Source organism: Antechinus flavipes, chromosome 4, assembly GCF_016432865.1.
Source record: "Antechinus flavipes isolate AdamAnt ecotype Samford, QLD, Australia chromosome 4, AdamAnt_v2, whole genome shotgun sequence".
NCBI lineage: Eukaryota > Metazoa > Chordata > Mammalia > Dasyuromorphia > Dasyuridae > Antechinus > Antechinus flavipes.
In genome coordinates, this window is record NC_067401.1 from 135,082,161 (window position 1) to 135,107,175 (window position 25,015).

The 25,015-nt window shown below is 41.3% G+C and overlaps 1 protein-coding gene across 1 annotated transcript in view; it reads right to left on the reverse strand.

Annotated features, from left to right (window-relative positions):
- Positions 1-25,015, reverse strand: part of LASP1 (LIM and SH3 protein 1) — a 60,532-nt gene that overhangs the window by 4,168 nt on the left and 31,349 nt on the right. Inside the window, exons 4-6 of the mRNA XM_051994644.1 lie at positions 21,142-21,249; positions 2,459-2,612; positions 1,645-1,766 (exon numbers count right to left, since the gene is read on the reverse strand). Coding sequence (XP_051850604.1) covers positions 1,645-1,766; positions 2,459-2,612; positions 21,142-21,249 — 384 coding nt within the window. The remainder of the gene's footprint in view (positions 1-1,644; positions 1,767-2,458; positions 2,613-21,141; positions 21,250-25,015) is intronic.

A 25,015-nucleotide genomic window follows, 5' to 3' on the forward strand; every position in this document is an offset into this window, starting at 1 on the left:
TGGAAGAAGAGGAAAAGGAAAAGGACAGATGCATGTCCACAGCAGCCAAAAGGCTTATGGTTTTCTGCTCCCTGCCCATTTCTATGGCCCCAGTGGACCAAAAGATAAATTACTGTCTAAAAGCCTCATAATGGAAAGGAAAAAAGCCTCAGTTTCTTAATCAATAAAATAGGAATAAAAATAGTACCTAAACTCCAATGAATTGTAATGAGGAACAAAAAGATAACTTAAGAGAAAGTACTTACAGTGTTTTTCATACATTAAAGTTCAGAGTCATTGTAGGAGTATTGATCAGAGGAGAGATTTCAAGTCAGTGTTCTGTCTACTATATCTTACTGCCTTTCTATATACAAAGCTATATAAAGTTCGAATATCATCATCATAATAGAAAGAGTGCTAGACTTAGAGTCACATAGGCCTGAGATTTGGGGTTTTTTTGCATTTTTCAAATTTTAAAATGTGAAATTGATGTCAGTCATTATTATAATTATAATCATCATCATCATTATTATAGAGAGTTATGCAGGTCTGTTTCTGGCAGATCCTAGCAGCCTGAGAAGGCTTCGAAAAAGGGTTGGGGAAGTGCTGATTCTGCTCCCAGCACACAGGAATTAATTCTAACACCCAATGGACTGTAAGTTCCCTGAAGGCAGGTAAATTACCAGTAATTTTTCATCTCTGAATTCCCAGCATTTATCACAGTTAAACAAACATGTATTACTCTCCTACAACATGCCAGAGACAAAGCTAAGCACCTTACAAACAGTTACTATTATCTCATTTGGTCCTCATAATCACTCTAGAAGGTAGGTGCTATTATTACCATTTTATAGTTGAGAAAATTTTATAGTTTGAAAACAAAGGTTAAGTGACTTGCCAAGCTAGTAAATGTCTGGGGTCAGGTCTTCCAGGTTAGGTACTCTTTATACCATGGTGTCCCCTAGCTGCCTCCATAGGTACTTTGTAAATAATATACTTTATAAACATACTAATTCTATGACATAAGTAGGGCAATTTATCATTGTACGTATTTTACAAATGTAGGAACTGAGACTTTGAGGGATGAAAGCAGCTTGCCTACAGTCACACAGCAAGTGACTAGACACAAATCTGGGGCTCATGGTACTGCCTGAGAATGCAAGCATTGGAATTATAAGAAAGGAGTCTGGAATAATAATCTTGGTCCTAGGAAGGGAATAGCAAAGTGTTAGAAGGCCAGATTCATCTGAGTCACCAAAAAATAGCCTGGTCCTAATTAACTGCTCCCATTTTCTATACTGCTCTGTGGTTATAACCCATGTTTACCTCTGTCCTTCCTATAAGACAGACAGGACAGGTATGATCAATCCATCCCTCTCTTACAGGGGAGAATCCTATGGTCACTACAGCTTGTTGTAAAGGGCAGACCAGGTAGGACTCAAATTCAGCTCTTATGTCTTCTAAATCTAACACTCTCCATGGTACCATACTAATCTCTGGGAGAATATCCCCAGTGTTTAGTGCTTAATAAATACTCTTGATGGATGAACCATCCCCACTAAGTAGGTGGATGGGATAGCGATAATCATTAGGTTAATCTAAAAATAACATGCTACAGTTAATCTTTGCCTAGTATACTGTGATTCTGGGGGTCACCATACTTACCCCACCCGCTCCTGGGGCATTGCGCTGTATTGAGACCGGGGCAGCTGGCTCCTTGTAGCCATAGGACTGTGATGGCTGCTGCTGCTGCTGCTGCTGCTGGTGTTGCTGAGACTGCTGGTAGACTAAGAGATACCACCAATTCAGGCCACGAAAACTGGTGGCCCTAGCCTATAGCTACCCACCACACATACCCCATAATCTTATCATAATATTATTCCATTCCTTATGCTGTCCTGTTGACTGGCTGAGGGCCTTCATTCCCCAGCCTGGGGATTCCATCTGATTTCTCCCAAGTCATGTTCTTCTTCCTAATTCTAAACTCACTTCCTTCAGGAAGTCTTTCCAGACTACTGTCCAGATGCCTTCTATTCCCAGGTAAGGAGACGAGCCAGAATTCATTCACTTGGCCTTGTTTCATGCTTGGGAATCCCCCACAAAAGGGGGCAAAGGGGCTTTCGTAGGATGGGGACAGTATTGATTTCCTTTAGATTTCTTTCCCTCACTGATCCAACATTGTTCCCTGCTTCTGGGATGTAGTTAAGACCAGAAAGGATGGAGAAGAAAAGCAGATTAGTTGCTTATAGTAACAGAGATAACCAATATATCTCTGCTCAAAAGGACCCTGTGGGGATGAGATCAGAAGGCAGAGAAGTTTGAACAGTCATATGGTAGTTGGTATATATCCACTACCGTGCATTAAGAGGCTCACAGACTGACTCCCTAACTGGGATTTATCTAATTTCTTCCAAAATTCTAGTCAAGTCTCTCTTGACACCCATATTCACCACAGTCCCTTTTCCCTATCCATTCCTACCAGGGGCGCTGGCTGGGATATGATGTGGCAGCTGCTGCTGTTCTTGGGGTCGACGGTAGTTGCTACTGTCTTGGGAATTTCGGCGTTCAGGATCAGAGCACTCGCCCCCGCTGGGACCCATCCGGCTCTTCTCAAACTCTTCATGATACTTTATCTGGGGAAGAAAGGAAAATAAAGGATACAGAGGTGGGTCAGAGAAGATCAACAGGTAAAACAAGGCTGGGGGCTGCACTTCCCTCGTCTCCCTGACAGTTAAGTAACAAGAGAGCTAAGGTATGTATTACATACTACCCCTGTCTCTTTTTTTCCAGTTCAGAAGGGACAGACAGAAAAGACTTTTTAAAAGTCCCTAAACTCTTTTGTCCTAATCAAACAAAGGTTTCCAATAAGTTATGGAAAGGGTACCATCCTGGACCTAGGAAGTTAAAAGTCATCCATCCATACCTATTTATTTTATCATCTACCCTTCCTGGTAACAAAAATACAGTCTAGCACAAGTAACTTCTGTCTGACCTCCTCTGATCAGAATACAACATTCTGTTGGAGGGGATGCGGGAAAACGGGGACACTGATGCATTGTTGGTGGAGTTGTGAACGAATCCAGCCATTCTGGAGAGCGATCTGGAATTATGCCCAAAAAGTTATCAAACTGTGCATACCCTTTGATCCAGCAGTGTTTCTATTGGGCTTATACCCCAAAGAGATACTAAAAAAGGGAAGGGGACCTGTATGTGCCAAAATGTTTGTAGCAGCCCTGTTTGTAGTAGCTAGAAACTGGAAAATGAATGGATGCCCATCAACTGGAGAATGGCTGGATAAATTGTGGTATATGAATGTTATGGAATATTATTGCTCTGTAAGGAATGACCAGCAGGATGAATACAGAGAGGCTTGGAGAGACCTACATGGACTGATGCTAAGTGAGATGAGCAGAACCAGGAGATCATTATACACTTTGACAACGATATTGTATGAGGATGTATTCTGATGGAAGTGGATTTCTCTGACAAAGAGACTTAACTGAGTTTCATTGGAGAAATGATGGACAGAAACAGCTACACCCAAAGAAGGAATACTGGGAAATGAATGTGAACTATTGGCATTTTTGATTTTCTTCCCGAGTTATTTTTACCTTCTGAATCCAATTCTCCCTGTGCAACAAGAGAACTGTTCGGTTCTGCAAATATGTATTGTATCTAGGATATACTGCAACATATTTAACATATATAGGACTGCTTGCCATCTTGGGGGGGGGGGGAGGGGGAGGAGGGAGGGAGGGGAAAAAACGAAACATAAGTGATTGCAAGGGATAATGTCGTGTAAAAATTATCCTGGCATGGATTCTGTCAATACAAAGTTATTACTAAATAAAATAAAATTTAAAAAAAAATGCTAAAAAAAAAAAAAAAAAAAGAATACAACATTCTGCCTCTGTCATCCCCCACCTCTCAGACAAGAGAGAAAGAAATGTTTCATTATCAGTGTGTAAATATGACAACTGTTATTACATTAAGTTTGGCTTCCTTTCATTAAGTGTATACTTCTCTTTATTGCAGGTGAATCTTTTCCCATTTCTCAGACTTCCTCATATTCACCATTCCCAGCTGCAAAAGCCCATTATATTCATATAACAAAACCGTTTCAGACACTCTTCCCCCAAAGCTTCCACTTTGCCTCTAAGTCTTTCCTATCACAAAAAAAGGAGTATGAACATTTGGGAAGGTGCTGGACTTCTCTTGTCTTTAACCCCCAGGAAATATATATTTATTTTATCCACAACGGACAGGGCACTCTATAATAAAGATCTCCAGTAGCGTAAATCTAGCAGGAGAGACAAGGGCAGTGGGAAACAAAATAAATACCCCAATTAAATATATGTGTACAGGATGACTGAATGAAAGGCTGATTCTCCCTGGAACAATATACAGAAAGTTCAATTTCAGAGTATGTGGAATTCTGATCCAGTTAAATCTAAAGGAGCTGAGTTCTTCCACAGCAGTACCTATCACTCCCCTAGGGTTTCAGGGACATTTTAAGAAGTTCAGGGTCAGCTGAAGGTAGATTTTGCTGCTGCCTTAGTCTTGTCCAGCAGATGGCACTAGAAGATTAAGACAATAGGAAGGTGGACACAATGAAGAGAGGAAAAAACCCAATGGCCAGGCCCAGCTTTGGGAGAGGGAGAAGTGAAAAAAGATGGCATGGAAAAAAAAAAGAGCATCAATGAAATAGAGGTACAGTGTGTAGTATAGAGTAGGTGCTTCATAAATGTTTAACGATAGTTGCATGGAGGTACAGCAGGGTAGCCATGCAACCAATGTGCAGAATTTGTTATAAAAACCCAAAATTTCTAAGTTTCCATAAAATCCTCTTTTTTTGTTGTTTTTCCTTGTTTATTGAAATTATGTTTTATTGACGTTTGTGTCCATAATAAAAATGACAAACTTGGGGAACAAGAAGGGTAGCATTTTTAGAGAAACAGGGAGAACCTGCATTAGTGGAAATATAATAAAAAAAAAAGTCAGAGGTCCCTTAACTCTATCTCCAACGCGGACATAAGCACAACAGACATGTCTTACTTATCTAGGAGAGGTAGAGGTCATCTGATCCAACCCTCTACCTCTAGATCAAATTGCAACTCCATCGTCCCAAGACAGGTGAAAATCTCATTTGAGTAGGGAAGGTGAAAATTGCTAAGATTAATTTTTGGGGGGTAAATAGTCAAAAAAAGAAAAAGAAGGAAACTAAGAGGATAGCCATCAACTGGGGAATAGCTGAACAAATGATAGTACATAAATGTAATGGATTTATCATTAATCTATAAAAAATGACAAAGATTTTTAAACCTCGGAAGACTTCTATGAACTGATTCAGAAGGAAGTGAGCAAATCAGAACAATTTATACAATAACATTGATAGAATAAAGATAAACAATCATAAAAGACCTGAATGGAGCATAAACTACCACAATTCCAGAGGATTCATGAAGAAGTATGCTATGTGCCCTGTGACTAGAGAGGTAATAAATTCTTCATAGAGACATTTGGAGAGGGTGGGAGGGAGAGATATGGACACTGATAATTTGTTTAGTTCAGCTATATTTCCTGTATTAGGTTTTTTCTGCATAGGAGGAAAGGCAGAGAAGAGAAACTTTTCACTAAAAAAAAGAAAAAGAAAAAGAAAAAAAGAAATGAAATTTTCAAAAAGAGATCACTTGACAAATGAAATTCCCTGGGTTTTAGCCAATCATTAATTAGGTAGCTTTGGTCAAATCATCAGTCAGTTATGTTATAGTGCAGATTCCTTCAATAAATGGTTTGGATTAAATGACCTCTGATTCTATATTATTCTGTTATTTTTCAAAAGATAGCTAGGTGACACTGTGGATAAACTAAGTAGCTTGGAAGTCAAGTAGAGCTGAATTTAAATCCTGCCTCAAATGTTGACTAGTTGTGTAATCCTGGGCAAACCACTTAACTTCCCTGTGCTTCAGTTTCCCCATTTATAAAATGGCATTGATAAATAACATCTACCTCCCAGGGTTGTAAGAGTCAAATGTAATATATAACATATAATGCACTTTGCAAACTTTGAAGTGTATATATGTAAGTTTCTTAATTGCCCCTCTGTAAGAGGCAGGGGGAGTGACTCTCTGTCCCAGTGAATAGTTAATGAAAATATTTACATTAAATGTTTGAAAGGACTGCATATTGAACCTCTATCAGATTGTTTGTCATCTTAGATAGGAGACAGGAGGGAGAAAAAATTGGAACACAGTCTTACAAAAATGAATGTTGAAAACTATCTTTACATATATTTGGAAAAATAAAAATGGGAGGAAAAAAAAAACACCTCCATTTTGACAGGGGCTGGGGGAGTGGATAGTTTCTTGCATTGGTTTGGTTTGATTTGCTTAACTGCTTTTCTTTGCTATATAAGACTGCTCGATAGAGGAGCAGGAAAAGAGGGAAAGAGTAATCTGTACTCATTCTTCTTCTCCCCACCCCTAAGTCCTTTCCTGTCTTTTGCACTTCTCTATTATGGTCTAGGTCACCAACTCCCCCCTTTCTGATCACCCAGGCTCACAATTTCAGCATTTCTTCCAAACTTGTTCCTGTCCCTGTCCCTCCTCTTTCTCTCTCCCCCCCTTTTCCCTCTCTTTCCTTCCGTCCCTTTCTCTCCTTCTGTTTCTTCCTCCCTCTCCATTCATCCCATATAGCCAATCTCAACTCTCTCTCATCCATCCCACAATCCAATACAACAGCTTTCTCAGCATCTCTTAAACACAGCTCCTCCTCAGACACAGACCCTCATCAACCCAAGCCTGGACTTTCCCCCCAGCCTGGTGCTTTCCCGTGTCCCTTTTCCTCTCAGTGAACTCCGAAGACTTCCTGTTACTGCTACAATCAAATATAAACTCCTTTTCTTGGCACATAAAGCATTTAATAGGAGGTCCCTCCCTGTCTTCCGGGCTCTTTAAAAAACAAAACAAAACACATTAATCCCCTCCCAAAGTCCTTCCTAGTCCTGCCCTTCTAAAGCTTCCTCCCATCTCTACTGCATTATCTTGTATCTTATGTAGAGTAGGAACTAATTGTTTCTGCTTGGTATCTCTAGCACTTAGTACCGAGCCTGGGACATATCAAGGGTTGAATAAACACCTATTGATTACCTGACTAGTCTAATTAAAATACCCCAAGCCAATGAGGCACTTAAGGAGGAGGAGACAATGGGCGCCACCACTGGATCTAGATTCTGGAGAACCAGGTTCTGATCCTGGTTGGGCCGCTCACTGGGTAGAGGTCTGGGGGGATGATTTATATTATAGGGGGATTTCTTTTGTGTACTGATTGGGGAGAACCTGTGGCTGCTTTCCATCTGCAAACCTCTTGTAGCTACTGGTTCTGCTCCCATGTGGCTTGAACTTCCTTCGTGACCTCAAGGATTCCTTCCCGTGCTAAAATTATTGTCTGTAGGAAGAGGTCCCACAATTCCCCATAGGAATCCAGGGGCCAAGACCACAAGGAAGGCACCTTGTTTTCTGCCAACATAGGCAGGTGGAATGGCTTTTATCAAAGGGTAAAGAACAATCAACCCATCCGCCAACTCCTGGTGCGGCTGGTACAGAGGAAAGGGAATATAAGAAGATTTAACCTTTTTTTAAAAATCAACTTGGATCAACTCCGAGTTTTAGGAGCCTTAATAGAATTTGTTCTGGGTTTCTCCCTCTATCCTGAGAAGACAGTTTTAAATGCTCATCAGCACCTGAAAGTTCTCCCTTGTCGTTAACTCACTCAGAAAATTCTCCCTCAACTGAGTGGATGCCCATCAGGAGGAGAATGGCTGAATAAGTTATAGTATATGAATATTATGGAATATTATTGTTCTGTAAGAAACAATTAGCAGGATTTCAGAGAGGCCTGGAGAGACTTCCATGAACTGATGCTGAGTGAAATGAGCAGGACCAAGAGATCATTGTTACATGGCAACAGCAAGATTATATGATGATCAATTCTGATGGATGTGGCTCTCTTCAACAATGAGAGGGTTCAGGCCAGTTCCAATGATCTTGTGATGAAGAGAACCATCTACACCCAGAGAGAAGATATTGTGGGAACTGAGTGTAGATCACAACATAGCATTTTTACTCTGTTATTGTTTGCTTGTATTTTTTTTTCCTCATTTTTTTCCTGTTTGATTTGATTTTCTTGTGCAGGAAGATAATTTTATAAATATTTACACAGATATTGGATTTAGCATGTATTTCCACCATATTTAACATATATTGGATTACTTGCCATCTTAGGGGCTGGGAGAAGAGGAGGGGAAATTGGAACACAAGGGTTAGCAAGGGTTAATGTTGAAAAATTATCTATGCATGTTTTGAAAATAAAAAGTTTTAATAAAAATTTTTTTTGAAAAAAGAAAGTTCTCCTTCCCTGGTAAGAGAACTCAGGCAGGAGAAACCCAGGATCCTATCTGTGACTGTGTGCTGGTGTCAGTTTCCCCAGGATCTCTGCCAGCTCTAAATCTATTATCTATTACTTCAGAGGTTCCCCCAGCCAGAGATACAAATCCTGCCGGCAGTGTGGCCCAGGTATCAGAGTAGCCCTGAGGGGGGGAGCCACCCTCCTGCCCTCCTATCCCCACCCAGACATTTGCCCGAGGGGCAGCCCTGAGGGAAGCAGTAAGCCCTGTGCGGCTGGGCTGGGTCTCAGCTCTGGACACCCAGTACAGGCTGAGCAGGGCTCTACTCAAGGATGAGGTTCCCGTGAGCCCAGGTATCAACACTAGCTAGGGCAGAGACATTCACACCTGGGGAGATAATTATCAATAGCAACTTTGTTGGCATTTGCTAATTGTCTTCCCAAGGAGATGCTGACACTAACTGACCCAAGAAGTGAAATGAGCTCTTTAGTCCCAGGAAGTTTTATGAGGTGGGCAGGACAAACTCCAAATCCAGGACCAGAAGCACATTCAGCACCTGGCCCATTATAACCCACATGATCTGCTTAATAACAAACAAAGATAATAATCAGTGTCCTTCAGCCTCTCCTCCTGGGTAGTACAGTGACAATACATTTCCACAATATTGCTTTTTTTTTTTTCCTGAGGCAGTTGGGGTTAAATGACTTGCTCAAGGTCACATAGCCAGGAAGTGTTAACTGTCTGAGACCAAATTTGAACTCAGGTCCTCCTGACTTCAGGGCAAGAGCTCTATCCACTGCACCACCTTTCTGGCCCTCCACAATATTTTTAGGATCAGAAAGCACTTCCCTCAAAACTGCCGTGCAAGTGTTTCTATCCCTATTTTATTCAGAAGAAACTGAAATATAAGTGAATTAAGTACATGTAATCACATGACCAGGGAGCTCCATCCAGATTGCCTAACCAATGAGTCAAGATCATAAATTTAGAGCTCCAAGAAGACACGAAAGGGGCCCAGTGGATAGAGTGCTGGCCCTTTAGTCAGGCGGATCTGAGTTCAAATCTGATCTCCAACACTTAACTTTCCTGGCTGTGTGACCCTGGGCAAGTCACTTAACCCCAATTGCATTAGCAAAAAATAAACAAACAAAATCTACTAAGTTCAATTCCCTCCTTTAACAAAGAAGAAACTGAGAAAAATTGAGACTGACTCACTCAGGACTTGCTGAGAGTCACACAGCTCCGGTGTGTCTGACTCAGATCTTCCTGACTGGTGCTCTCTTTATTCCCTAATTCACCACCTGACTCCAGGGAGTCCCAAGAAGACAACAGTTGTTAATAAAGTACCTCTCACTTCAAATCCAACATTCTTCCCATGGTTCCTCGAAGTAATAGATATATGAACCATTTTTTCATAACAGAACAAACCCCTCAGAGCATGAACAATGAGTTGTTTTTGTCTTTTGTCTCCCTAGCACCTAGTGTAGTGCCTACTATATAATGGGGAGGGAAGGAGATCCAGACCTGTAATTTCATCAATGCAGAGTACTTCCAGTGTGGAAATTCCTTCCACATTCCAAAGCCCAAGCAGATTAATATATGCCATGTATTATATATCTATGCTATTATTTTATTTATTTATATATCTATATAGCTATAGTTGCTTTTCTGGGTTATCTGGGACTTTGTATCTCTCTCCATTAGGGCAGAGGACCAGAGGGTGGTCAGCATTGATCAAGAGACTAGAAATAACAGCATTCCTATCTTAAGAAAGGACAGCCCTGTTTACATGAACTGATGCTGAGTGAAACAAGCAGAACCAGAAACACATTGTACATGAGCTGTGGTCACTTCTTTTTTCTGTTTTTTTTTTTTTTTAATCTCTCCCAGGGTTTTTCCCATTTGCTCTGATTTTTCTTTCCCAACATAATTCATAAAACAATGTGCATTAAAAATAAACAAAAAAAATTTTTTAAGTGACAGTCCTCCTACCTTCACAGACAATCCCCTGCTTCCCTGAAGCAAGACTAGATAGAGGGAAGGGAAGACAGGATTAACATTGTCTCTCCAAAATTGTACTCCTACACTCACAGGGAGATAAGACCATGGAAGAAGGAAAAGTCTTCACAGATAAAATAGAAGAATATCTGAGAAGGGTGGGTCTAGAGAGGCCCTTACAAATCATTTGATATTGCAACCTGACACTCTCCCCCCCTCCCACCCCCCAGCCAAATATCACCTTTTCTAGGAAGTCTCCCTGACTCTCCATCTCTAATCTCATCTAACATATGTTTATTTGGAATCTTAGGGTTAGAGTTGAAAGTGCTCCAGGCTCTTTATGGTGTGATCTGCTTAGATTGTTACTCATACTGTACATCCATTCACGTGGGGAAACCGTGAATACTAATACTGTCCTGACAAAGAATAGCCCTGTGACCCTGGATAAGTCTCTTAACCCCACTCAGCCTTAGTTTCCTCAACTGTAAAATGGGAATAATAATAGTACCCACTTCAAAGGGTTGTTGTGAGGGCCAAACAAGCTAGCATAGATGTGATGTTTTATAAACTTTACATGCTACATAAACGTTAGCTATTGTTGCTATTATTAGCTTGTCTCCTTTCTTTTCTCAGCCTCCAAACTCCATAAGGAACATGTTTAATACAAATTCTCTATCTTACCCCAGTGCTCTGCACAGTACTTTGGCCAGAGCAAGCAACTTCATAAAATACAGATAAATAAATAAATTAATGGCTCCTGGCTCCAGCCTCCTTTTCCAGACATATTACATATTATTCTCCACTGTCCACACAGCCTTTCTTGCTATTTCTATAACAGCATTCCATTTCCAGGCCCCCGAACATTTGCATAGTCTATCTCCTCCTCCTGGAATATACTTGCTCCTCTCCCCTGTGCCCACTTTGAAATGTGTAGCTTCCTTCAAAGATCAATTTAAATATCACCCCCTGATCCCTCTTTGCAGCTAGTTCCTCTTCATTCGCCCACCCATGAAAAAACAACCTTGTAATTTACTTTGGATAAATTTATACTTGTACATGTTATTTCCCCTGATTAATTAAAAAATACCTTGTTGATTGATTAATCAACCAATTCACAAGTACTTATTAAGGGCCTCCTATATATTGGGTTTTGAAACACAAATTCAATGAATGAAATAAACCCCACTCACAAAAGAGCTTACATTCTAAAAAGCAAGTCCCTCAATAACCTATCTGAGTATACAAAGAAAAAATAAAGTACCAGTAACTTGTTATTGTTCAGTCCTATCCAACTCTTTGTGACCCCATTCAGGATTTTTTTGGCAAACATACTGGAGTGTTCTGCCAGTTCCTTGTGTAGCTCATTTTACAGATGAGAAAACCGAGGCAAACAGGATTAATTGATTTATCCAGGATCACACAGCTGGGATGGGAATCAGGAAAATTATTCTCTAGGCCTAGCACTCTATCCTCTACATATCCTAGCTGCCCCAATAAGGAAAAGTCAGTTTGAGAGGGAAGGTAGGGTACTTGCAGTTGAGGAGACCAGGGAAAGCATAATCTAGAAGTGGTTCCTGTGCTATGTTTCTTTTTATTTTAATAGTATTTTATTTTTCCAAATACTTGCAAAGATAGTCATCAACATTCACTCTATAAAACTTTGTATTCTAAATTTTTCTCCCTTCTTCTCCCCTCCCCAAGACAGCAAGCAATCCAACATAGGTTAAATATGTGCAATTCTTCTAAACCTATTTCCATATTTGTCATGTTGCACAAGAAAAATGAAACCAAAAGGGGTAAAAACTACAAAAAAAGAAAAAAAAAAAAAAAGTGGGGCAGCTAGGTGGCACAATGGATAGAGCACCAGCCCTCAAGTAGAAAGATCTGAATTCAAATCTGACCTCAGACACTTAGCACTGCCTGGCTGTGTGACCTGGGTACAAGTCACTTAATCTCAATTGCCTCAGGAAAAAAAAAAACAAAAAAATAAACAAAAAAAGAAAAAAAAAGAAAACAAATAAACAACAACAAAAAGAGAGTAAGCTTCTTCAGAGCTGGGGCCACCTGCCATTCTGCATTGTAGTCCCAACACTTAGCCTAGTACGCAGTTGGGACAGCCAGGTGATAGAATGGATAGAGCTCCATTCATCTATAAAATGAATCACAGAAGGAAATGGCAAGCCAGTCTATTAACTTCCCTAAGAAAATCCCAAATGGGTTTGAAGAGTTAGACATGGCTGAACCTGAGCAACAAAAGCACATAGTAGGGGCAGTTTTCTGCACAAGTAAGCATTGGCTCATAAGATCACTGATCATGAGGCTACTGAGACTCAGAAGAGGAAGGGTCTCACCATGGTCTACACCTAAGTGAATCTTCAGCTAATCCAAAAAAACCATATTTGGATGATCCAGGTCAACTTTTTGACTCCCAATGTGGCTCCCAGAAGTACTGTGAAGGAAGGTGGGCAGATTGGAAAGTCTGATCCTCTTCCTTACCCAAGAGAGATCCAGACAAGCAGAAATAGAGATATAGGAAAAGACCATGAACAAAGAGACTCCCAGATAACCAGCTCAGGTATACTGGGCTGAATAATAAGGGAACCACTAACTTTTCTCTATTTATCTCCCTAAGTAATCAGCTGCCTAGATACCCTTGCACTCTGAAGGGCGGGGGCGCCTGTGCTATGGGCAGTGAGTGACCATCAGTGGACAAGTGACCATTCTAATTCATTCATCATAGGTGGCTAAAGCGCTCCTTAAACCCAGTAAGGGAACAAAACAAAGAGAAGGAAGGCAGCAAGGGATGTTGTGACAGAGCAAAGAAAGAGCTGCACAATGACCACAATGGAGAAGTAAAGTCAAGACTTCAATCAACGCAAAGACCAATCTCGATTCCAGGGGAGTGAGAATGAATAAAGCATACTGACCTCCTCTGGATGGAAAGAGGGTGAACTACAGATGGGGAAGCAATATGAAATAAAAATTATTGATAAAACAAGTTTGTTTGTATGTTAGCCTGGCACTTGGTACATACTCAATAGAGGTTTTTATCTCAATCTAAAAAAGTCCAAGAGAACTATGGATATGGAAAATTGCACAGCCTGTCAATATGTTGGTAAGTTTTACGTAACTGGGCTTTCCCTCCTTCCTTCTTTAATATTTGTTTAGAGAAAAGGCTAGCTGCCCAAGGGGAAGATGTGTTCAGAGAAGTAGTAGTAGGTGATGCAATAACAAAAGACATTTTTAAAGGATTTTTTTTAAAAGGGGAAGAAGGATGAGAAGAGGGCCTGGTTTTGCCCCTTCCCCCTTATGTGACCCACTGAACTGGGTAGAAGTGTTAAGAAAAAGCATTGGCTTTTAATTTTGATTTTTAAAGCAGTAGGAAGAGGATGGATTGGATTGGGGGGAGGGGGGAGAATCCTCCTCCCCTTAACCCAGAAGCACTCCATTCTGTACATGGGAAATTTCAGAAAAGCCTATTAAGCAAGCAAAGGTAAGCAAAGGAGAGCCTTCAGCCCTGCTCCTGGGGATGTGCCCAGCCATTGCTACAAGCCGCCCCATGCAGGTCTGTTTCTCTTTCTATCTACCAGCAGCCTGCTGAGGAAGGAAAGGGTTAACGTCTAGCCAGCCGGGACTTAAAAATTAATAGCTAGGCTAGAGTTAATGAAGCTGCAGCCAATCGGATAACAACTGGATCTCTATGTCTCCTGGCTAAATAACAGTTATTGACCACAGTCAGGGCTAAGGAACACTGGCAGAGAGGGGGGTGGGAGAGGGGCTGTGCAGTGACAAAGCCTGGGATGGAGCGCAGAGGGGCACTTGATCCCCCACGCGAGCAGCTCCCCAGGGGCAGGAGGAGCAGGGGACCAGGAGGATGATGCTACAGTCTCTTCCTTCTCCTGGATCGAGATTCAAAGCAAAAAAGGATCTTGGAGATCTCTGCACAAGGGGACCGGGCAGGAGGTTCACATCTAGGACGAATGATTAATCAGGAGCAATGGTCCTTTCTCCTGCTCTGGATCAAGCTGAGGGTGGAGGGTTGTAGACACACTATTGTCCAGAAGCCTTCGGGAACAGAAATTTTCTATCTCAGTCAAAACAGAGCAACTGAGAGACCAGTTTTGCCACAAACACTATTCTTTTCTCCATTACTTCAATAATAGGATGGAATGATAGGGGAGGAAGGGATGAAGAGATGAATGGAATTGATATCCTGCCCTCTTTTCCTCAGATCTCTGTGACAAAAGGGCCTCTCCACTCCACTCACCTTTCCCCAGAGCTGGCCGCTTCTCTGCCCTTCCGCTTTCTGGCCTGGGGGATAGGGAGACCTATGGTGTTTCTTTTCCAAGGAAGAAAAGAGATCTGATCTCAGGGGAGAGTCTGGGATGGAAGTAAGAGGTGAAGCGGGTAGTATGAGGGCAGACTGGATGGATGCAGGGCCCTCACCTCAGGGAGGAGCCCACCTCCACAGGTAGGGCAGGAGGAGCAAGAAATGCCTGAATTACCTTCTGTCTCTCTCCTTCACCTCCACTGACTGAATTGAATGGCTTTGCTCACAGCTTGTGAGAGGGGTACAGAGAGAACAAAATAATCTTACTGAACAGAACTTGTACATTAAGAGGCTGATAATGAGGAGATATGAGGATCACTCCCTGTTTCAAGGCTGGTCTCCAAAACACAAGATGAGCAACCTGTAAGTGCAGCTCCCTGGTCACTTCCAGCCCCCACTGATCCCTGCTGGGTGAGCCGATCTCACCATCAGGCTTCCTCCCCAAAGGGCCTAGGAGCTGGCCGTCCCCATGCAGAAGGACTGCTGGCAGGCAGGGTCTGACTCCGTGCATGGCAACGGTCCATCAGTCCATGGAAATGGCTCACTTCATGTGTAAGCACAGCTGACAGGTGTGTGTGTGTGTCTTTGGGGAGCACGGAGGGGGAGAAGGGAAGAAGGAAAACAGGGAAGGGGGGAGGGGGAGTCTGAAGCCCATTTCAGCCAGGGGAGATGATGTGTATAAAATGCTTTGCATTCAATAGTGATCAGAGGGAAGAATCAGAAAGCATCTGAGGCTACTGAGTTCAGCCCCCTCCTAATCTGGAAGACAAAATATTAGCACTATTACCTCCTCAGCCCATCTCAAAGATCTATTCTTTGGAAAGTGCTAAAACTTCCATAAAGATGAAATTGATAATAATATATTCCATGGCAAAACCACTAAAATAATAAGTATTCCAAAGCTACAAAGAGCTTAAACCTGCATGGAGATTTTTAATACATTTAACACAGCCTATAAGTCAAACATACACATACAGAGAGGGTGTGTATACATGTGAGATATAGATAAATATAGGGAGAGGGGGAGAGAGAGAACATGTTATATGCATGTATCTCCTCCCTTTTGGAGCCTAAGATTTCTCTAAGTATCTCATACATACATATCTAGGTGTATTATATGACATATATTGTGTTACTATGGGACATATGTGTGTATATGTATACTGTGTATACAAAATGTGTGTATACATACTTATTTGTGTATACACACACACACATATATAAAGATATCTATGTATCTTATATAACAAGAAAAATAATTTCAATATAATTATTCTGGGAAGAATAGCACAATGGATAGTGCACTAGATCTATAGTCATAAAATATGTTACCCACCTTCTGAACAGAGAAAGCAATGGATTCAACTTATAGAATGAAACATATATTTAATAATACACAGCCAATGTGGGAATTTATTTTATTTGACAATACATATCTGTTGCAAGACTTTTTTCTTTTTCTTTTTCCCAGTGGAGGAGAGGAAGTGGGTAGGAGAGAAAAATACTTTTACTTTTGAAATGAAATGAATTTTTTTTAAAAAAGAAAGCAAATGCTAGCCTTTTTTGGTAGTATCAAAGAACTGGATATTGAATAGATGCCCATAAGTTGGGGGAATGGCTGAATAACTTATGATATATGTGATGATCAACTGTGATGGACTTTTTAGCTCTTTACAACAATGAGGCTATTCAAGGAAATTCCAATAGACTAGGGATGGAAAGTGCCATCACATCCAGAGAGAGAACTATGGAGACTGAATCTAAATCAAAGCACAGTATTTTCATCTATTTTGTGTTTGTCTGATTTTTTTTTCTCATGGATTTTCCCCTTTTGGTCTGATTTTTCTTGACTATAAGAAATGTGGAAATATGTTTAAAACAATTGCACATATTTAACCTATTATTAGATTGCTTGCTATCTTGAGGAGGGGAGAAGTGAAGAAAGGAGGGAGAAAAAATTCAGAACACAATGTCTTAAAAAAATGAATGTTGAAAAATGTCTTTACATGTATTTGGAAAAATAAAATACTAGTGAGAAGGAAAAAAAATTGCTAAAAGACCAAACTTAAGATACAATGTAGAACAATTAACTAACCACAAGGTTTTGCTATTGAAACAAATTATCTATTTTAATTAAAATGTTCTGCCTTTATTTAAAGGCATTTCTATGCATGAATAAAAGATAATTATGTTTGAATTTCTATATGTAAATCGACAAATCTAGGATTCTCAAGAATTTATCAGAACAGAAGGTTACAAAAGGATTGTACCTGGAAAGCTGGAAGAGAGGTGGGCTGCTATCTTAACAGTCAGGTGCTTTCCACTGACATAGATATGTAGTGCAGCAGACAGAACACAGGTCATGAGAGTAAGAAAGAAGTGAATTCAAATCCTGCCCCAAATATTTAGTAGCTGTGTCTGAATAATTCACAATCTCTCTAAGCCTCAGTTTTCTCATCTGGAAATGAGGTTGGGAGTTGGAGTCTAAGGCTTTAGAGTCCCTTACATTTCTAAATCTAGAGTCCTATAACCTATGGCCAAAATGCCCCTTTAATCAACATACTGCCCTTTACACTAGGAGAACACTGGACTTGGAATCAATTAGACCTGGGTTGGATCCCACTTCATTTACTAGCTGTGTGACCCATGTTATTTTTCTTCTCTGTGGTTCAGTTTCTTCCACTGTAAAATGAAAAGACAGAACTCCATGTTCTCCCAGGTTCCTTCCAGCTCTCAACCTTTAATCCCATAACTACAGGAATGAACCAATAGAAATGGTATACCCAACTGTCCTTACTAATTTGGACCTCTCAGAAGATCCTTTTAAGATGATTTTCAGAACTTAGCACAAATTCTTCTGAATGGTAAATCCCAAATTTTTTAGGATATATCTATTCAAAAAAGTACACAGAAAAGCCTGGGAGGCTGAAGACCCAGATGCTAATCCTGGCTTTGTCATGGTACCAGCTTCATGACATAGAACAAGTTAACTGACTTTTCTCAGTTTGAAAATGAAAGGACTGGTGACTGTCTTCAAATATTTGGAAGAGTGCCATTCAGAAGAGGAATTATTGTCAGACTGGGAGGACTCAGTGTGGTATAACTTGGAGCTCTCATAAGAGGAAATGGCAGAAAATAAGATTTGGGCTTGATGTCCTAAGAGAAAATGCCTTTTAGAGCTATTCCAAGTTAGAACAGCCTATCTTGGGAGTGCAGATTACCTTTCTGGGATGGCCACAGGTCATGGATATTCCTCCATAAAGGGACTTTCCAGAATGGTTTGGATCTTGCTCATACCAGTCCAAGCCATCCTGGAAAGTCCCTCCCAACTTGGAAAGTCTATGACTAAATGATTTTTTTGATGTCCTTTTCAATTTTGAAGTTTGTGATTTTTTTCCTTTCACTTAAAAAAAAGTCATTGGAAAATAAAATCAGGTGGAAAAGGTGGGTGAATCAAGGTAGTAAAACAATTTTAATTAAAAAAAAAAAAAGGTATGATAAAGGAATAAAACAGATCTTTGTGTGGCCCTTTGCTGAAAAAGCTTTCAAAATCAGTGGTGGATCTTCATTTGGCTGAATAGGTTTTATTAAAAACTTCACTACCTAACTTCCTTAAATAGTCCAGTTAAATAACTTATATCATTTAACAGGTCTAGTTAATGTCAACATCTCTCAGAGAAGGGAAACAAACAAAAGAGTTTTAATACTACTTAACTGGTGGAATGGTTAAGTTAATGGTCAACACCTTCTCAAAAAGACTTAATCAGTAAATGGCAATAGGAGTTGCAACTGATTATTATCTCTCCAGGTGTGAATGTCTCTGCTATAGTTAGCTTTGATACCTAGACTCCAAGGCTCTAGCTCCCCGGTAGGTTTTCCTCTAACATTAATACCTCTATTATTTAGGAAGAGAGTAAGACAACTATATGGAGAAAAAAGCCAAGAGGAAGTGGGTCAGAAGACCACAGAGAATAATATATAACCATTATATTTTACAAATGGGGAAACTGAGGCCCAGAAAAGTTAATAGATTTGCCCAAGATTACACATGTAACAAATAGCAGGAGGATTCAAACACAGTCATTAAATCCATAATTCAATGACGTTCTGGTTTTTCTTCCCCCTGGGACTACAGAAAGCTTTAGGAATTTAGGGTCACCCTAACAGCTCAATATAGTAGCAATGCCAAAAAGTCAAGCGTACATAAGCATAGGCCAAATAATAAAAAGTTTTCATGATAAAAGAATATTATCTGAAAGGAAAGAGGGATATATTGGAAAATAGTGATATAAAAACAAAAAATAATACTTAAAAAAAAGAAATCTACAGGAAGGCCTCTCGTGGCAATCCTAAACATTTACCTTCCTCTTCTTCCCTTTCCCCTTACTAGAGGCTCTAAAAAAGATATATAACTTGAAAATCAACATAACCTTAGCCATTTAGGATCTAGAAGCAGGTTAAAAGGCTAATTTATTGTGTAATGCAGAAATATACCATGACATAGTGAGAAAAGTCAACTTTAGAATCAGGAAGTCCTGTTTCTTATAAAAACTGAAAAATCTCCAGTATGCCATAATAATGAAAATTATAGGTCCAGTTCTTATCCCTAAGGCTAGGCCTAAGTCACAGAGCCACAGAGGAATGTGTGGATTGTGTGCGTGTGGTAAAGGATATTAGGGGGACTGGAGGGTGAGCCCTCGGGGTAACCCTGCAGAGGGAAAGGATTTAAGCATCTCCTCCATAAGCTAACCACCCTCTTACCTAATAATGACACACCAATGCTTTGCGGGGTAGAAAGACTAATGGAAACTGGTCCAATTCCGTTTCTGTCCTTCCCACCTCCTCCTGCAGGAAGGTGGATAGAAAGATGGAGGATGCAGCAATGGAGAGCCTACAGGCTTAGGCCCAGGACAGCAGCAGACTCAGATTTCAGCCCGGGCCCCTGCACTAGCTCCCTTGGGGACTCTAAGAAAGCAATGAAAATCTCTGGGCTTCCAGCTCCCTCCAAACAGAGACAATAATTGTAGGATGAGGCTTTCTTCTCAGAACTAGTCATTCACTCTCCATTACCCCCAGGTACAGGGGGGGAAATGCAAGTACATAGAATGATGAAATATAGAATTGAGGCAGCTCGGTGGCAAAGTGAACAGGACACAGAGCCTGGAAACAAAAACGTCTGTGTTCAAAACTAACCTCAACGTTTTACCAGCTGTGTAACCTCTTAACTCCTGCCTCAGTTTCCTCATATGTAAAATGGGGATAATAACAGCACTTAACCAATTCAAGGAAATTCTTGTCAGGATCAAATGAGATGTAAAGTATTTATTTAGCATATATGCCTACATTATAAGGCAAAAATTAGTCTTGTCTTCAAGGAGCTCATAATCGAATGGGGTGGATAACAAGCAAACAAAGAGGAAATGGAGAAATAAGTGTAGAGAACTTTTCCCCTAGATGTTTGGCTGAGAAGGAAGAAAGATACAGGATAAAATGCTACATAAATGTTTTCTGTTATCATTAGACATCACAAAAGTGTTGATGCTGGTAGACTACCTATCCACACGCTCTGTCCTCCGACTGAGGTCCCGAAACAGGAGGTCCCAAAGACCCTTTTACATCTCCCCATTTTCTGCCTTCCCTGTCTCACTGTCCCTCTCTCCCCCTTGAGCCCTCCCCCACCCATCTCTTTCTCTCGTGCAGTGTCAGGCAGGAAACACCAAGCCTTCCTTCGCTAACAAGAATGGTCAGCATGAAACCACAGTCCAACCTGTAGCCCAAAGAAGGTACCCAACCGCGCTCCACTGCATGCTCAGAGGTGCCAAGGGCCCTTGAGAGAGAACTGATGGCACCCCTTTCTTTCAGCACTGCTCCTGTTCCCCCCTCTCTAAAAAGAAGGACTTGAGGAAGGTGAATTTATCTTTGTGGGGCTGATGGAATCTGGGGGAGGGGTGGTAGGGTGTCAGGAGGTATTGAGGTAAGGATGTGTTGGCCAGGTTCTTTACACAGGAAGGAAGTAAGAACCCAGGGTGAGGGAGGAAATGATGGCCTCCCTAGTTCCTGCTTCCTTAGCAAGCTGGAGACTGACAGAGAGACAGACAGCGAGTCGTGCCTCCTTCACCCCCATCTTCAAATGCAAAATGAACCTACTAATCAAGCCGACCATCCCCATCTCATAATCCAACCTTGGAAAATAAAAATTTAAAAAACACCAGCTAACAAAAATCCCTGGTTTTTGAGAAAGGGGGGGAAGGGCTCAGTGTGAAGGACCCCCCCACACACAAATACACACAAGCCCCTCCCTCTGTTTCCAGGGGCTGATCAGGGACTCAAGGAGGCAAGAGGTCTCAGGAAGTACTCAGCCCTTAGCTTCTCCCCCATGTGCCAGGCAATGAGAGGTGGGTGGGAAGGAGGGAGGCTGGGACAAACCTACATTACTGATTTGGTCCTGAGTCTTCTTAATCCTCTGAAGCTCAGGTGTGTCGGCCACCACGCTGAAGCCCTTGCCCTTGTTCTTTTCAAATTCTTCCTTGTAACGCACCTAGAGGAGAGAATAAAGAAAGTAAGCTCCAAGAGGGAACTACTGGGGGAGGAATGGAAGGGACCCCAAAGAGGGGCCCTTAGGAAATGAAAGAGGGAGGGGGGCAACGATCAAAGGACATAAGGAGGATGCTCCACTATCTTAAATACCTGGGCTGATGCCAAGGTAGTAAAGTGATGTCTGAAAGGTACCCACAAATCTTCTTATTGAGTGACCACCACGACACCAAGGGTTGGGCCAATAGATAGGAAACTGCCAACACTTTGGGACTTACTTCAGAAAGGGTTATTAGAATGGGAAAAAAGCGAGAAAACAGACCATAATTCAACACAGGTTCTTAACTGGGACCCACGGATAAATTACAGAGTCTCTGTAAACTCAGAGGAAAAAAAAAAATCTTTATTTTCAACAACCTCTAGGTAAAACCTAGCAATTCATGTTGTTTTACTTTATGCCTTTAAAAACATCACTGAGAAGGAGTCCCCAAATTTAACCAGCCTACCAAAGAAGTCCACAGCACCTAAGAAATGAAGAATCCCTGCCTTGGAATAATCCTCAAGCCTCAAGTGTTTACATGGCAATCCTAAAGAAGCCAATAGTGACCATCTAGTCCTGGAGATTTAGCAGAAATCTGGGTAGTTCTACAATAAGCAAAACTGAGATTAGGAAAAAAATGAGAAGAATTTCCAGATGCAGAAGGCAACTGAGGGACCAAGATTTGAGAATTCCCTGGGAATATACAGAAACAGGGCTAGACTGAGTTTAAAGTGCAGGCAACTTTGTGATAGTGTTATTTACACTTGGAATTAAAAGGAGCTGAATTTGAATCCTGCTTCAGTCACTTATTAAGCTCTGTCAGCCTCATTTTCCCCACATGTAAAACAGAATGATAAATAGCATCTACCCGTCAGGGATAGTGTGAAGCTCAAATATGATAATATTTGTTAAGTACCATGTAAACACTTTTTAAAAACTATGTAATTTATGTATATGTATATATGCATATATATGAACATATGTAAAATACAGAAATCTCACCAGAATAGTGAGAATTTTATCTTTTATTGGGAATCTGTCTTTGACTTGGACTCTGTGCAGGTTATCATTAAAATAATGGTAAATCTGTTTGGACAGATTTTTCTAATTTTAGACATTTTTCTAATTTTATTTCTCACTTGATAGTAATGATTAGTCTCAATAATAACTTTCTTTTTAAAAAATCCTCATTTTTTGTTTTATTTTATTATCATCTATTATTATTATTTCATTTTTATCATCATCATTAGACAAATTTATTATTTTATTTTTATCATCATTATCATCATCATTAGGAAAAGAGAAAAACAAAGTTGGGGACTCTTGAAAGTTCTTCCTCCTTTCTCCCACATGCATTGGGAATCAGTAGGGTCCAGATCCCTAGGTCTTCAGCCTCCCTCTAAGCAGCTGTTCCTTTCCTGTTAGTTCCTCTCTCCTCCCACCTCCAGCCCGTATTTCCTCCGTGGGGGGGGTCCCTGAAAGGCAGGTCAGCCCAGGACATGGACCACATGACCAAGCCTCCTGAGAGTTTCCGGGATGAGATCCGGGTGGTTCCCAGGCGCAGAAAGGGAGGCCAAAGGTCAGGCTGAGCCAGATGATTCCGGTCTCCCCCACCCCCCCACCCCTCACCACCTGTCGCTGGCCCCCAATCCCCAGTACTCTAAAGGCTTCCAAAGCCTGGGTCAAGACCCTGTGAAGATGCCATTACTACAACACACACACAGAACACTTTCCTCAGGACATCCCCTGAGGCAGCGAGTCCGAGGACTGCATCTCTGGCTCGGCCTTACTAAATGTTTGCCCAAAGGGCCAAGAAACAAGGCCTTCAGAGCGTCCCTGGTCACCAGAACTCAGGCCCAACTCCAGACCAGGCCTCCCCTGTCTGTCTTTACTGAGAAGCCATCCTCAGCCATGTAATAATGTTACCTTATGTGATCCTCACCAGCTTGTTAAATCCTTTGCTCGAACGGAGGGTACCAGGACCCTTCCCAGTGAACAGGGGAATCCCTCTAGCTTCTGGGGCAGGACCCCAGGGCCAGGTCACGGAGTCCTGGGATCAGCTTGAGAGTAAGAGGCAGGGTGTCATGATGGAGCAAAGAGGAAGCCTCCAGAGCCCAAAAAGTCCAAATGCAAGTCTTCCCTCCGATATCCACTAGCTTTGTGGATGTGACCAGGCCAGCTGGAGAACGGGTGCTGTTTCTGCACTAAAGTTGGGGGGCTAAACCCCAGTAAGACCACAAGTTTGAGCTACAGGCTATTTGGGGCTCAGCAGAAGCTAACAAATGTTAGTTCCAGGAGTGTGGCCTGGCTGCAGAATATTTAAAGGGGAGGGGAAGGCTAAGGGAGGAAGAATGGGGGAAGGACTGTGGGCTCTTGGGATGGTAAGAGCTGCTAGAGATCAGACACGGCTTACAGCAAAGCTAACATGGCAGGGCTCTGCCGTGCTGCTATATTCAAAAGGTGACAGATTTAGGACAGGAAGGGACCTGAAAGCTCATCATCTCAGGCTGACCTCACTTTACAGAGTTAAAAATGGAGATCTAGAGACTCCAGTTGACTTGCCTAAGCCTCAAAAAAGAGCCATCTCTCAAGCAGTATGTCTCTTGCTACCCTAAGTTCAAGTGAAGGCAGTATGAATGCCAACTTGAGTCAAAGGCTCCAGGTTCAAAGCCTACCTCTCTGACTTTGAACATATTGTTTATTTTCCCTAGGTCTGTTTCCTTATCTGTTTTAAAAAAAAAAAAAAAAGGAAAGGGGGGGGGGGGTAGGTGTGAACTGAAGGCTAATGGGCTTTTCAGGTCCTTTCTAGCTCTAGAGATCTGATGATTCCAGAAGCCACTCAATCTCCCTCCAAGCAAAGTTTTGATCCCATTTCCCACCTACTCAAAAAACCTTCACCAGCTACCCATTAAGCAGTGGGTAAAATGGAAACTCTTGGGGATGGGCAATGTATTAGATATAGAATCAAAGGGACTTGGGTAGAAATCCTTTTTACCCTCCACTTTCTCATCTTTTAAATAGGAAATATGGACAAGTCCCTTGCAGCTGTGGAGATTTCCATGTGGCCCAAGGATACTTCTCTGGTCCCTCTGTTTCTTTACCCATTGAATTAAGATTGAGTTAGGTGATCTCTGAAATCCTTTCTAACTCTCCATCTATGATCCTAGGATGACCATTCTTCATTCTTCATTCAAGTATATATATATATATATATATATATATATATATATATATATATATATATATTATATTTTTTTTGTTTTGTTTTGTTTTTTATTTTGGAGCAATCAGGGTTAAGTGGCTGCTAAATGTTTGAGGCTGCATTTGAACTCAAATCCTCCCGAGTTCTGAGCTGCATTTGTCCATCTCCTCATCACTCTTACCATTTCCTACCAAGTCAGTTTGGTTTAGTCCTAACCTCTTTGGGGGCAGGATTGCTGCCCCAATTAATCTGGGGCTTAGGGACAACTCATTGATAGAACCTCATTCTTCTCTCAACTCCTACTCATCTGGGTTGAATCTTTCTGCCCTTATAAGGCTTGTGGCCCTTTATACAGGGTAATGTCCACTATGGTGACATCAGCTAATTCTTAGCCTTCCTCCCCACCCCTAATCCCAACACAGCTGTGCAAAGGGGTGATTCACTTTTATGCTTGGAACAGTAGGCCAGAGAAGGTCAGAAAAAGGGCAGAAAACAGGGCTCTGAGCAAAGCCATTGCAGACACTCTTC